The sequence below is a fragment of the Callorhinus ursinus genome, unplaced genomic scaffold (genome assembly GCF_003265705.2).
Source record: "Callorhinus ursinus isolate GAN/ISIS: 27379988/994484 unplaced genomic scaffold, GSC_fseal_2.0 scaffold73, whole genome shotgun sequence".
In the NCBI taxonomy this organism is placed as follows: domain Eukaryota; kingdom Metazoa; phylum Chordata; class Mammalia; order Carnivora; family Otariidae; genus Callorhinus; species Callorhinus ursinus.
This window is the reverse complement of record NW_027397135.1, coordinates 918830-932382: the sequence shown is the minus strand read 5'-3', so window position 1 is coordinate 932382 and position 13553 is coordinate 918830. Positions and strand designations below refer to the sequence as shown.

General features: G+C 41.4%; 1 protein-coding gene across 2 annotated transcripts in view; it reads right to left on the bottom strand.

The window, feature by feature from the left end:
• Window positions 1-13553, bottom strand: part of POU6F2 (POU class 6 homeobox 2) — a 485531-nt gene that overhangs the window by 360283 nt on the left and 111695 nt on the right. For both annotated transcript variants that reach the window (XM_073886904.1, XM_025853180.2), the window contains exon 2: window positions 5369-5540. In XM_073886904.1, the coding sequence (XP_073743005.1) occupies window positions 5369-5540 (172 nt within the window). The remainder of the gene's footprint in view (window positions 1-5368; window positions 5541-13553) is intronic.

Sequence of the window (13553 nt, the reverse complement as noted above, 5' to 3'; positions counted from 1 at the left end):
GCCACTAAGAGAGTCCCCACTGCATCTCATGTCACGTACTGTGCACTGTCCTCCATTAAAGTGTCACTTAGAAATGAGCATAACTCAACCAATGAATATGGTGAAAAGTTTGAACATCCGTGCTATTGCCTATGGATTTATCTGTATTTCGAAACTTACACATTAAAGTGGATTTACTTATCTAGGCAGTATCACAATGGTCTTCTGGGGGGAGGGGGAGAAACACTAAAACTGAATCTGTCTAGAAACACACACACTGGATTTTTTTTTAAAGAAATACCTAGGTGCATTAGGTTGCCCTAAATGTTCAGAAATGTATCTAAATGTGCATTTCCCCCTCAGTAGTCAGAGAAGAACACCACAGGGGTTTGTTTGCCTATTAAACCATAACTGATGTTTGACAAATACCTTATCATGCATCTCATTTACTTACACAAATATAGGTTTCTATTGGTTTCTTTTAAATAACTACTTTGGCATAGAATCTGTTATCCAAATTATTTAGTTAGAAATATACTCCTTTGATATTTCCCCAGCAAAACACTCTTTCTTCAGTGAAAAATAGTCTACATTTTCCATTAACAGACTACCAAAACTCATAAAAATATAGAAGCATGATGCATATTGTAAATAAATATATTTCTCTAGGGAATATTCCTCATCACCTGCCAGCTAAATCCTTCTTGGGCTTAAGCCCAACGTCCTGATTACTGGCCCGAGCATATTTCATCAGAATATTATAAATATCCAAGGCATTGGAACCTTGAGAGAGATGTTTCAATAAAGTCATACAGTGATGCCATAATGAAGGCCTCCACTCATTCACAGGCAGCCTGACCAGAAGGTGCAGGTCGCATAATGCCCTACCAGTGACCTCCATGCTGACCTACAGAGACCACTGTCTCAAGGGGTGACAGACAATTTAATCCTTTATCCTTTTGTCATTGAAAATGACTCCACCGCCATAAATTCTCATCAAGTCAAACTGGATGGCAATTAAAAAAAAAAATCTTAGAATGCATGTTTCTATGAGAAAGATAACAGGAACGGAAAGAAAAAGAAAACACCCTACAGATGGTACATTTTCCAGCAAGGAAGAATCACTGACCCAACTTTCAACCCTTTTCTGAAAGTTCACAGATAAATGATATTGAAAACGCCCACGCTTACAAGTATCATGATATGCAATTCCTTTTAACCCAGAAAAACACAGTAGCATGACAGAAAACCAGCCAGCACTCTTTACCTCGGGTCCAATGTGTATAAATGGTTTTTTGTTTACATCCCAGCTCAGGGCTCTGGAGCTGTGTGCCCAACTCACGTACGGTGGGGTACAATCGAGCAGCTGAGCCACAGAGGAGCCCAGCCACCCGAGGTTGTTGGGACTTTAAGAAAAGCAATCATGAGGTTTATCTTGAAACAATAAAAATACTCCCAGGAGGAACACGGTTAATAAATCATCTTTCAAATTTCAAATATATCTGGGAGAAAATATTTAGGGCCCTTTTATGCGCTTTCACTTCTTCAGCCGAGACTGCATGGGAAAACTTTAGTACAGATATTTTTCTGGGGATATATATTACTTTTATCCTTCCTGTGGCCATCTTCCCGACCAAGTTGTTGATGCTCTACCATTTGAATTTTAGCATCCAACTTGACAGAATGGGGACCACTGAATTCTTGACGAGCATAACTAAAAATGAAGCACCACATTGAGACGGGTATAATAAATGTCACCCGAGAAACACAGCAACCTCTTCCTTTTGAGACTGTTTGCCAAAGGCCAGTTTTGAGAATGGTTTCGGATATGCACATCACTAGTCACATATTAAATGGCTGGCCCCATGTGGCATCGCTCATTTAATCCTGTAGCCAAAACCCAGGGAGACGCAGAGCCAAATTCTCTGATAATACCCCCCGACAAACAAGTCTCTTCTCCTCCATACTGTTTCCCATAGCTCAGAGCTTCGCATAATACAGTCACAGACCGAAAAGAGACCGTTATTCTACAGGCTTTCCAAGAATAAATAATGCACCACTTAATGATATCACAGAGAACTACCTCACCACACGTTTCTCAATGAAATGTGGATTCATCTTTCCTAAGTGTACTTGAGTTTCCCTAGCTGTTCAAGTTAAGCAAAATGTTACCTCTGATGTAATTACTTTATAAAACACAAGGGCCCTTTTCTGAACTTTCTACTGAGGCTGGCATATGGCTCCTGGTTTGCTCCCTCTGGTATTCTGAGCGGCGGCGGTGGGAGCACTGAAACATTCTGGACAGTATGTTTCCCTTTGGATGCTGTTAAGAGCAGAGGTGCAATTTCAGGAGAGGCATAAAAGATCCAACGGTTCCTGGAATTTCCTTTGTTTATCCATAGAGGGCATCAGTATTAGCTTTTCTCCTGCAGTTTTGGGCTGAAGGTGCCCATACTGTGACAGAAACAGACCTGTGCTCTGGACTGCTAATTTCAACAAGACACAGAAGGGGGAATAATCTCCAAAGAAATCCATCAATACTGAAATTTCAGGTGCAGTAAAAAAACAAAAACAAAAACAAACAAACTGAGCTCTTCTTGCCTCCTGTTGTTGCTAAATGTCTCTCCACAAAAGTAAACACATCAAGACGCACACGATTGTCTTAATCTGCTCCTTTCATTAGGGAAGCACAGTTTTCAAGAATGCAATGCGCATGCCATGAGGATAATGGTCAGAGAGAGTGTGTTAGGAAATCATGGTTGAGAGATAAACCTGGATGCTCTCAGTTATTCTAGAAAAAAGTAATTCTTCATTGTCAGGCAAAGTGTGTAATGAAAACCATGTATAAGAACAAAAACACTTGAGCGTATTCATGTCAAATAAAACGATGGTCCATTAAATTGTCACCCAGTAGGTGTGGCCAAAGTTGCTAAAAATCCCGGGAGGGAATTATTCTAAAAAGTTTTAGTCAGTTATGCAAACTGGGATTTCTATGGCTAAGTCGCAGTGATATTAACAGGATAGAGCACAAGAGACCCAATAGCTAAAGAAGCCTCAGAGAACATTGGGTGCTTCCTTCGATGGACATTCTAGTCCCTCTGCCTCCTCTTTTTGCCTCAAGTTTTGGAAACTGCTCATCTCCTGGTTGCTTCTTCACCTAATCAGAAACTGGAAAATATTCACACTGTTCAAAAAGCACTCTAGAGACCAAGTAAAATTAAGCGAATACATAAGGAATATCAGATGTAAGATGGAGATTTTGCCCAGTGTCCTCTCACAAATTCAGAAGTTGAGAATTTTCAAGTGAAGATGAGCACCTTCTAGCACCCACCACGATTTCTACACTAAACTCTGATTCCTTAGTTTACCCCGTAAATATTCTACTTCAGATATATTTTCAATGAACTTGTAATTTAAACCTCTTTGACCCTCTTGTGTTTTTTTATTTAAAGCTTATGTCTCTGCACGTGCAAATCAGTAAGAGTGACATAACAGATCTATAACAATTTTCAACAGTGGGAAATCTAAACAAATGTTGAGAAGCCAAATTAATCACCCCTCTACTGGTTTACTTGAAGGAAGGAGAAAAAAAAACAAGTTGGGGTTATAAGTGAAAGTCTACAAAATGCATTTACTTTTTTAAATTGCATGCAAAGTTTAGGAGCAAGTAATCCATTATCCACGATTCTGTTGAATTCACAGTTGATTACTTTTTAAAAGTCAAAATGCTTGGTATTAGCATCCCCAACATCAGAGAGACTGGAGCATGGCTTTGCCTTTCTGTAATTTTTAATTTTATCTGACTTCCCTCACTAACCCCCTGAAAGGAAATGAGTGTTCTAGGACATGACTCTCCCTACACACATAAAAACTGAAACTACAACAAAATATTCCTTTAGAGTGCAAATGCTAAAACCTTAATGCCTAAGTAAAAAAATAAAGAAAGAAAATAAAAATCTATGTGCCAGGTAGAATTGCTGATTTTGAAAAAAGCATAATATGACAGAATTTCTTGAAACTGGGATCTATTATACTCTTAACTGTAAAGCTGTATTTTACCAATAGAAGATCTGAAACAGAAAGTTTCTCTGCAACACCCCTCAGTGTTTGACTGAGTGAACATTTCAAATCAGAGGAAAGCTTCCTCTGTTGAAGCTGGCCTACAGTTGCCAAACTATTGAAGCTGCTTTCTTCCTGGAGGCTAAAAAAAAAAATTAAGCTTATTTTTTTTTTAGCTGAATTAACAACTTTCTTGACGAAGCAGTCTATGCAGTGGTGTGGTTTCTCTTTGACGTTCAGGCACACGGCTGTGTTTTTAACCTGCGACCCAGCAGTGCTCTGCCTGATATATACGTATAAAATCAGGTGTATATATCGGGTTAGTATATATAGGTATAAACAGGTTAGTATGTACATATATATATTCAGTGTTATAAGTATATAAACACTGGAAAATAATTAAAAGCCAGTGTTTCAGGAGCAAGTGTTCTGAAAACCTAATGTCACTCTATCCCTTAAAGTGCTTCTCCAGCACAGACATCTATCACCATCCATCACTCAGTCACGCGCCTCAACAACCCGCTCCCCTTTCTGATTAGAGATCACAGTTGCTTGAGTTGGCTTACAGAGTGTCATCTGTTTGAATGACAGATGTCTTTGCTGGAGTGGCACTCTGCTCGCTCTTGTTTTGTTTATGGAACAAAGATTCCTGAAAGGTCCCGGGCTGCCTCCACATTTAGGAAGAGCCTATAAACATCTGGTCAAGGGAAGAGGGGTGGGGAGGGACGCAAAGGACCTCTTTTCTTTCCTTGTCCCCCTATTAGAAGGAGAGATACACACTCTAATTGTGATTACAAAAATGTTATTTCTCTGAGCAATCCTCGTAGCCACCTTTGTTTACCTGGCACAGAGAGACTCTTATTGATATTTCTCAGTTCCCTCTTCCGTCTTTTGACTACAGATAATAACTCTTTATTCTCCTTCCCCTTAACAAAAGGCTGCAAAGCAACCCGAAACCGAGTCGATATTTATTCAATAAATGTTAACCAATTCTCACAATGGAACTGATTTCCTGATTATTATTACCATCTTCTTCTTTTTCCTCTTCTTCTTTTTTTTTTTTTTTTTTTAATAATTTCTAGCCCTGGGGACTCTGGCAATATCAGACAAGCCCCAAGGAGCAGCGAGGAACTTCCTTGCTGGGAAAAGTTTGGAGGACATCCTGTTAGCCAGCGGGAAAGGGCTCCGGTGGTGCCCCTCCAAGATGCGAAGCTCCTCTTTAGCACTTACAAGAGAATTGAATGAACGACAGGGAAAGGGTGGGGGGGGGTGTGGATTGCTCTTCCGGACAACATGGTAGGGCTGAAATGAAATACCTAGACAGACTTACCGAAGAGCTTGCTGGGAGTGTCCTCGCTGTCATTTGATTCCACAGGCTCAAGCAGGGGCTCATTCAGCTCGCTGTCTGAAGTAGCAGCCTTGTCCTCACCTCTCAACTCCGCATTCATTTCACTCCGCGCTGACAGCAAGGGCTTACTGACTTGTCCAGCTATCATTGGATCCTGGGATGGGGGAAAAGAGTGAAGGGGAGGAAAAAAAAAGTGGCAGCTTTAGTGTGCGTGTCCTCTCTCGCTCTCCCTCTTTCCTCTCTCTCTCTCTTCCACACGCACACTCTCCCTCTCTCCTCTCTCTCTTATCTGCTCCTGCTGTTATTGCTGGCTGCAGTCAAGTGAAGAGCTATTACAGATCCGAGGAGTTCTCCATTACTCCCCACCCTATTAAAGCTCAACTAGCATGTGAGAGATTCAGGAAGCTTCGGAGGGAAGAAGGGGTGGGGGGAAACTTCTTTGAAAAGCCACCTAACCAACACAGCTTTAATTGTGGGATATGCTTTTTTGTGCGAATGTTTTTACACCTTGTTCGGTCTTTAATGCAGTAAGAAAAAAGAAAGTGCTGGGTTTGTACTTCGGCAACACACTAAAAAGGAAGGAGCACCCTATGGAGGAACCACGGGCTATTTTAAGAAGCACTCTCCCTGGGGGAGAAGCAATTAAACCCTATCCCCAGAGCAGAGAAAAGAGATAGGGAGAAAAGAGTCCTCGAAAGGCTTTCAATGGAATAAAAGAGATTTCTCATGTAAATTCCATCAGCATCCTTAGAAGTTGACTTCGCTGCTCCCAGATTTGGGACTGCGCCTGACCCCAAAGCCAATGAACATGTTAAAGCAAACAATACACAGCAAAATAGATGAAAAATGGTTCAAAAATTTTTTTTTAAGGAATTGGAAAAATACTTACAAACTGTGTTCAATAATTCCGATACCCAGAGCATCATACGCCCAGAGCATTAGAGAAAAAGAAAGCAAAAAATCACCTCCAAAAAAGGCAAACTTCCCCACCTTCCCAATAATTTGAATCTGCTTTATCTTCAGCTCATTAGGAGGGCATCTTAGGATCAGAAATATTTCCCAAAGAGAGCCTGCTATTCCATTTGCAAACTCAGATGCATGATATTGTTTTGGCACAAACACCGGCTGCAGAAGGAGAAGCAAGAAGTGCCCCTTTTGCGTTATCTGGGAGCTATTTATTGCCAAGTTCATGCCTAAGTGGTTCCTGAGGAGGAAACAGGTGACCAGCACAAGAGCAGGTGGGGCGGCATGCTCTCTTGTCCCATCGTTACACTGGTCGCGGTATGCCTGTGGTTATTTTTTTTTTAATGTATTCATGCCTGAAAAGTGAATTTGATATGACACATGATAATCTATGAAAATGTTAATCAATACAAATAGTTTAAGCTGTCATCAAATGCACTTCTTTAGTCAATACTCATACCACTGAAAACAATGTCACTGTCACCAGGGCTTAATGTGCACAGCACTTAAATATTGGACTCTGTGCATCAGTGCACTTCTTCTTCAAATACTGTAGGTAAACACATTTTCTCCCTATTTAAGGCTGAAGCACTCAGCACGCATTTAGCTGAGCCGAATCCTCCCTTTTGAATACCTTGATAGGTCCACTGGAGGGCAAAATTAATACTTAATTGAATCTCACAGTCATCAAAATAATCAATACTTTTTTATTATTTATTCTTTACAGTCTGTTGACTGTTTCAAACCTCTGAGGGAATGGTGGAAAGGATTCATGGCTTCGAAACACTGTCATTTAACAAGGTAATTTTCAGTGGGGCATTAGGGGTTGTGAAACATATAATAAAACAAAAATGGTGGCTTATAATAGGAAGAAAGAAAAGAATTATATTTCTGCCATCTAACAAAACAGGATAAATAAAAAAGCAAGTGCAGAGAGAGAGGGAGGGAAGGGGGGGGGATGAGGGAGAAAAAGACTGGCTTTTGAAGGGTTTTATCATATCAAGAGCAGAGCCAGGCTTTCATAATGCTGACATTTCTCATCCTGACAATCCTAAACAAGTGGAAAGGATGAGATCGTAGATATCATCTTTCATCACATTCCCCAGCTTAAGAACCAACATGACAGCTCCTTTCCCCTTCAAACTGTTAATTACTAAATAAAATACTACTCTCTGTCAGCATCAGATTATCGCAGATAGCAACCAGAAACATTTCTCCATTGTTTCCCCCCTCTGGATCCGTGATACCTACCTTGAATTCTTTAGAAAATAAATTAGGCTTGTCTCACCATATTGTAAATATTTGAAATATAATCAATGTCATCAATGCGGTCGATTCACGGTATTGTCAGCGTAAATTTGCTGGTGATAGATTAGCATTTCATTGACTGTGTTTGGTCACTGAGGTTGGGAGCGCTTGAATTTCGGGGGTGGGGGAAGCAGGCACAGGGGAAAGGAGACACGAAATTCTCAAAATTTCCCCCAATTTCTTTCCTAGGCATCTAAGAAAATGCGCTTTTGGATTCTTCTGAGTCAGTTAGTGGAGCGGGGTGGGGAGGGAAGGGAACCCTGCTTTGCCTCACGCTTTTGTAAGTGTACTCCTCACATGAAGTAAAGAGCCCAGGTTTAAATTCTAGTACATTTTTACCTTACCAAAGGTTGACTACTCAGCCTCCCTATTCTAGAGGAAGGGTTGTGACCCGTGCCTTTGAGATACCCTATCTCTGAGGCTGCACGGCTCATTTGAGCATTTTTTTAAGACAGTGTTCATGACAAGCTCATGTTTAGAACGGCATTCAAAACCCAGGATCAACCAAACATGGTATTGGGGAATATCTGGGTAGTCTTCCCCAAAACAAAGACTATTTTCTTCTTGTTTTATCTGTGAATGCTCAAACTGAATCCTGAAGCACGCAGGGGGACCAAAATGTAGCTGCCAAGTTCAAGTGCACTTAAATCTTCAAGATGTTCAGTCTGGCTGATGTGTGCAAAGCATGTACTGGCAGATGGTATATATTCACTGACCATTAGCTCTTCTTCCTTCAATTACTTTTATGTACCTCATACATGGCTAGGTTCCCAACTAGTGCCTCTCGGTGACTTGAGCTTAGGAAATTCAAGAGTTTGTCATCCAGGTACTCATTTGATTTTTCATCTTACAAAACACTTTACATTTTCCATGATGCAGCTGTAGCCCACATCTATATGTGCATGACATGGTTAAACAGCAAACCCCCAGCGAGGCAGAGAGCAGACAGCTTTTAATCACAGCTGCAACCACTGGGGGGTCCATTTGAAAATGTGTCACAAGCTGTAACCACTGAGTACAGTCATAAGTGATGAGGGAGTGCCTCTTTCAAGCAGCACTCGGTTCAGAAGTCATTCTCCCCCTGCCAAAAGGGATGGCAGTCTGTAAAAATCCTTTCTGCCAGAGCGAAGAAAGGATTTTCCGACAGGCACCAACCTAGGTGCTTGCGGGAATGCAAGAAAGTGGCAATTGCACCATGCACAAGGATCGCTGCAGCAGCACACGGGAACAGAAATAGCTAGGAGAGGCAATAAATAGAAGCGGCAAAGGCTTCTTACTTAAAAATCGGAAACTGTCGCAACTGCAGGCAAAGAAGCTGGGACCTCTCTGCAATTCTTGTATAAGCGCTGATAGAGGAAAAATGACTGATTCAATATGGAGGAGTGGCGAGTAGGTGCAGGAATAGGACATGGCGGGTGCCAGTAGAGGCCAATCCATGATGACTCACGAGGCTCATCAGAGACCCAAGAGCCAGACGCCAAGGAAAGAAGCAGCAGGAGAGGTGGTTTCCAGGAGCAAAATCTGAACAAGGAGTTTTGCCATGTCCTAAAATGAAAGGACTACGATCAACGGCGACAGACTGAAATCTCATTTGAGCATTGTCAAGGAACAGAAATGGGTCCCATGTAGGGAATGAAGATATATGTAATGTCACCCAAACTATGCAAGGCATTAATCCCTCTTGGAGGGACACAGGTCTGAGACTCAGAGAAGCCAAGTGACTAGTCCCAGTGCCACACAACTCATGTGTGGTGATGCTGTATTTTGATCTTCAGTAGCTTCATCCTTTTATATTGCCCAGTAGGCACTGGATGAAAAACCAAGGCTCATAAATTTAGTAACTCATGGGGTGTCCCAGAACTTGAATACAGGCCCTGAAGGGTGTTAAACTCTGGATAACTGATTCCCAAAGCATGTGTGTAGTATCTTCCTCCTTGCAGACTCTAGGAACAAAAACCTTGTCTGTCCAACACTGCTCATGTGAAATCTATGGGACAATACAGTGTAAGAGACAAGACATCAGACGGTGTCAAACATCCAGGCTTGCATTCAGGTTCATGGTCTACAGAAACTTAGCAAATCATTCGACCAGCGACACCCTCAATTCTCTCATCTAGAAAATGAAAAGGTTGGAATAAAACAGCATTTCCCAAAGTGCACTCCACAGAACACTTGTCCCCAAAGATATTCTACTTAAAAGAATTTTGCAATCATACCCACATGGAAAATGCAACAGAGTCTACCAGGAAAGAAACTGATTCAGCTCTGCTTAACCCCGCATTTCCCCAAATCATCTGACCGCGGAAGGACTTCTTGTAATCTCTGTTAACATTATCCAATGGATCTGGTGCCTCTTGAAACTCATTTTACAATTGATTCTAAATTTACATTTACATTACTGCTAATGTAAATTACAGCTCTGTCAATGATGCTGCAAAAATTAGCCAGAAGCCTTCAGCGAGTACACATCTGCCCAGGGCTTCCCACACTTTAGTAACTTTTACCTAACCAATATTCCTTACAGTTTATTTCTATATGGTTACATACAACTTAGCATATACTAGCTGTGTATATTCTCACTGTATACTAATTCCTGATGTCTTTTAATATAATTTTTAAATACAGATGTCCCCGTGCAGCTCAGGTCGTGATTTGGGGTCCTGAGACCAAGCCCCACATCCAGCTCTGTGCTCAGCATGGGGTCTGCTTGAGATTCTCCTTCTCCCTCTGCCCCTCCCCCCGCTTGTTCTCTCTCTCTCTCTCAAAATATAAACAATCTTTTAATTAAAAAAAGATATCTCTGTGTATTTCTGCTGTAACCCCCCTTTATCTGAAGAGCAGATACAGGGAACTGTATGAAGGAAGAGAATTCAGCTTGGGCTTTCACTCAGCTGTCAACAATAATCCTCGATAAACAAAGAGATAATTCAGCTAAAGGCCTGTGATGATTTAACCAACAGAGTTTTTGTAAGCAGAATCATTCTCATCTGATAGTCAGAGAAACTAAAGATAGCGAGATGATTAACTCAGCAAAGCATCCGTGTCCAGTGGCAGCCACACAATGGAAATAGCCACCCCCGTCTAAACCGAGCTTGAAATGGGGCCAGCATATTTTTATGTACATACAAACCAACTATGAAGCAGGCAATCAGAAGGCTTTGAGGGAAATGTAAATAAGACTGGCGGGCTTCACAACTCCAAGAAACAATTAATTTGTTTGCGAAGTGCCAAAGTATGGCAGGGGAAGTGATGCTCAACAGATCTATTTCTAGAATTCAATAGAAAAAAATTATATCCATTATAAAGAAAAAAAAATGTATTGGGCCGCTCCCCAACCTCCCCCCCAACCCTTAGAAGGCCACATTTCAATTTAGGAAAATTACCTGTAGGCAAATTACCTACAGCCCATTTAAGATGCAAAAACAGCACCATATTTTGTATTTAATTTCTCCCACTGAGAAGAGGTAAAATCAAAATCACAGATAATTAAGAGGATAAAACCAGACTTTCATGGGTTTGGGGAAAGAAAACTTCAAGTGTGAATTTTGTTACCTTGGTCATGAAATAAAACAATCTTTATCTTTCTTTTACCAATTACCAAATATTATTAAGTCAGTTGGTTCTCATTATAATATTCAACGTACCAAAGAGTTCCCTCGAAAGTTACAAGGCATTTCTATTTTTTTACCATGCAATATTTCCTCTTTCTGCCAATAATTCGTAAAGACATTCTATTTGACTTTTAGAAATACGACCATAATTTATTTTTATAATTTTTTCTATTGTTATAATTATATATTTATTGTTGAAAATCCTGAAAATTAATGAAAATCAAAACACTAAAAATACCATAAATTCACCCACCACCCCCACTGCCGCTTATTTCATTTTAAATGTCACTTCCTAAACTGCAAACAAAAATTGTTTTGAGGAAAGCAGAAAAACCCACATTTTTGGCAAATACTCAATAGATGGAAATTTACATTATAATGAACTTAATTACAAAGCTTACACAAATGCACCCTCGTTCATCTCACAATAGATTTTCACAGGGAAATGTTGATACCAACCTGGGTTTCCTTCCTCAACCCAAGATTCTCAACTGTTATCTATCTACCCCATCTCTCCACTTCCCAGTTAGTGTGGCTGAGATCTTACTGGACCCTGTCCCCAAATAAACGAGCTGAGTATTCTGTGCATATCAAGCAGGTATTCAAACTTCAAAAGGAAGGCTGGGTTTCGAGAGTGAAGCACTAAGGAGGCTTCCCAATAACTCGTGGACGCTCCCTGTTTTAGCATCAAGCACCTGCATGACCACGAGTAAGTCACTATGTCTACATCTTGGTTTCCATACCAACACGGCTTTCTATTTCTCAAGGGGGACACTGTGAGACTTGAGTGAGGTGATGCACAGATAACATACATGAATATAGTTAGAAAGATAGACAGACTGCACAGAAAGACCACCTTCCACCACACCACTTCCCCCAGTGAGGTATCCAACTGACCGTGGGTCCAGCTGGAACAGAAGTCTACGCCGTGGTGGATGTTGTGGTGTGCCTCCCAGAACCCCCTTCACCACCAACGCACTCATTTCCCAGCTGCCACGAATGTTGGTTGAGATGGCTCAAAGCTGAGTCCTCCCTCAGGACTTGCCTTTGCCTGAAGGCAGCTGACTCTCCAAGGTCATGTCCCTTCCTCAGGAGGCAGCTTCCATTTTGCTGTGTGGCCTGCAAAGCTGAAAATACTTCTTCTCTTGTCTCCTGACAGAAAAGGTTTTCTGACCCCTGAGCCCCACCCTAGGTTCAGTCAGTTGCCTAATCAATGTTCCTGCTCTGGGGGCTATCATCTCCTCAGAAAGGCCCTACCTCAGGCTCAGGTACCACCCAAAGTCAGCTACCTCCATTCACCGTCCACCATTCCTTCACCCTGTATTTTGCTGATTCGTATAATTTATATTAGTTTGAGTGGGTTTAGGAACTTATTGACCAGCCTTAGTGGAGGCTGGAAATGGGTTTTCATTCAGTTAGTCACATTCAAGATACATGCACTGGCTAAAATATTTTAGAGACATTCCTCTCCCTTGAGTGGAATCAGAGATACTAAGAATCTAGCAAGTCCTGTTGCCTCAGGGTTTCGGGCTAGAAGCCTAAACTGTCCCACATCCAGTCTTCGGTTCAGAGAGTTCTAGCTGCCTGATGGTATAAGGGAAACACCTTGCTTCTAAAATCTTGCCTTATCTGCCTGAACAGATGCACGCTGTGCTAGGTTCACCTAACATGACAGAGAATTATGACTTCATCAAGCTTTCAGAGAGGTTGAACGAACAATTTGGGGATTATCTACTAACAAAATCATGCTCAATAAATGTCTGTATGTATGGCAACATCTGGCCTCAGAGCTTGTTTTCATTCTAAGCAGGTGGCAAGGTTTTGGGAACGTAGCAAGCCCTCACCCATCTCCAACCATGACTGACTACCGTTATCCACCAGAAAGAACCCAATAACTGTGTGTAAGAAATGTGCAACACAACCCACCATACTGGATGTTGACCCACAATTAGATGAATGTTGTGTTAGGGGCAGGCAAGTCATTACAGAGTGAAATACGGTTCCCTCTTCAGAAGACGGTCTGGGCAAATTACACCCTTTGCTGCCCCACCAATCCCCAACATTCTCTCGGGGGCTATTTAGTCAAGGTGGATGGCCACAATCATGTTGAAAGGAAAAATAAGACTGCAAAATATCTAATTTGCCTGACTGTCAGAAGATGGTATTTCCTTTAAATGTACATATGGGCGTAGTCAAAGAGTCTCTTGTCTTTTTGTTGAACCTCAGATAAGCAACCTCCTCCTCCCCTGTCAATCACCACCTAGGGTTGCTATTTCTCTCCTAGC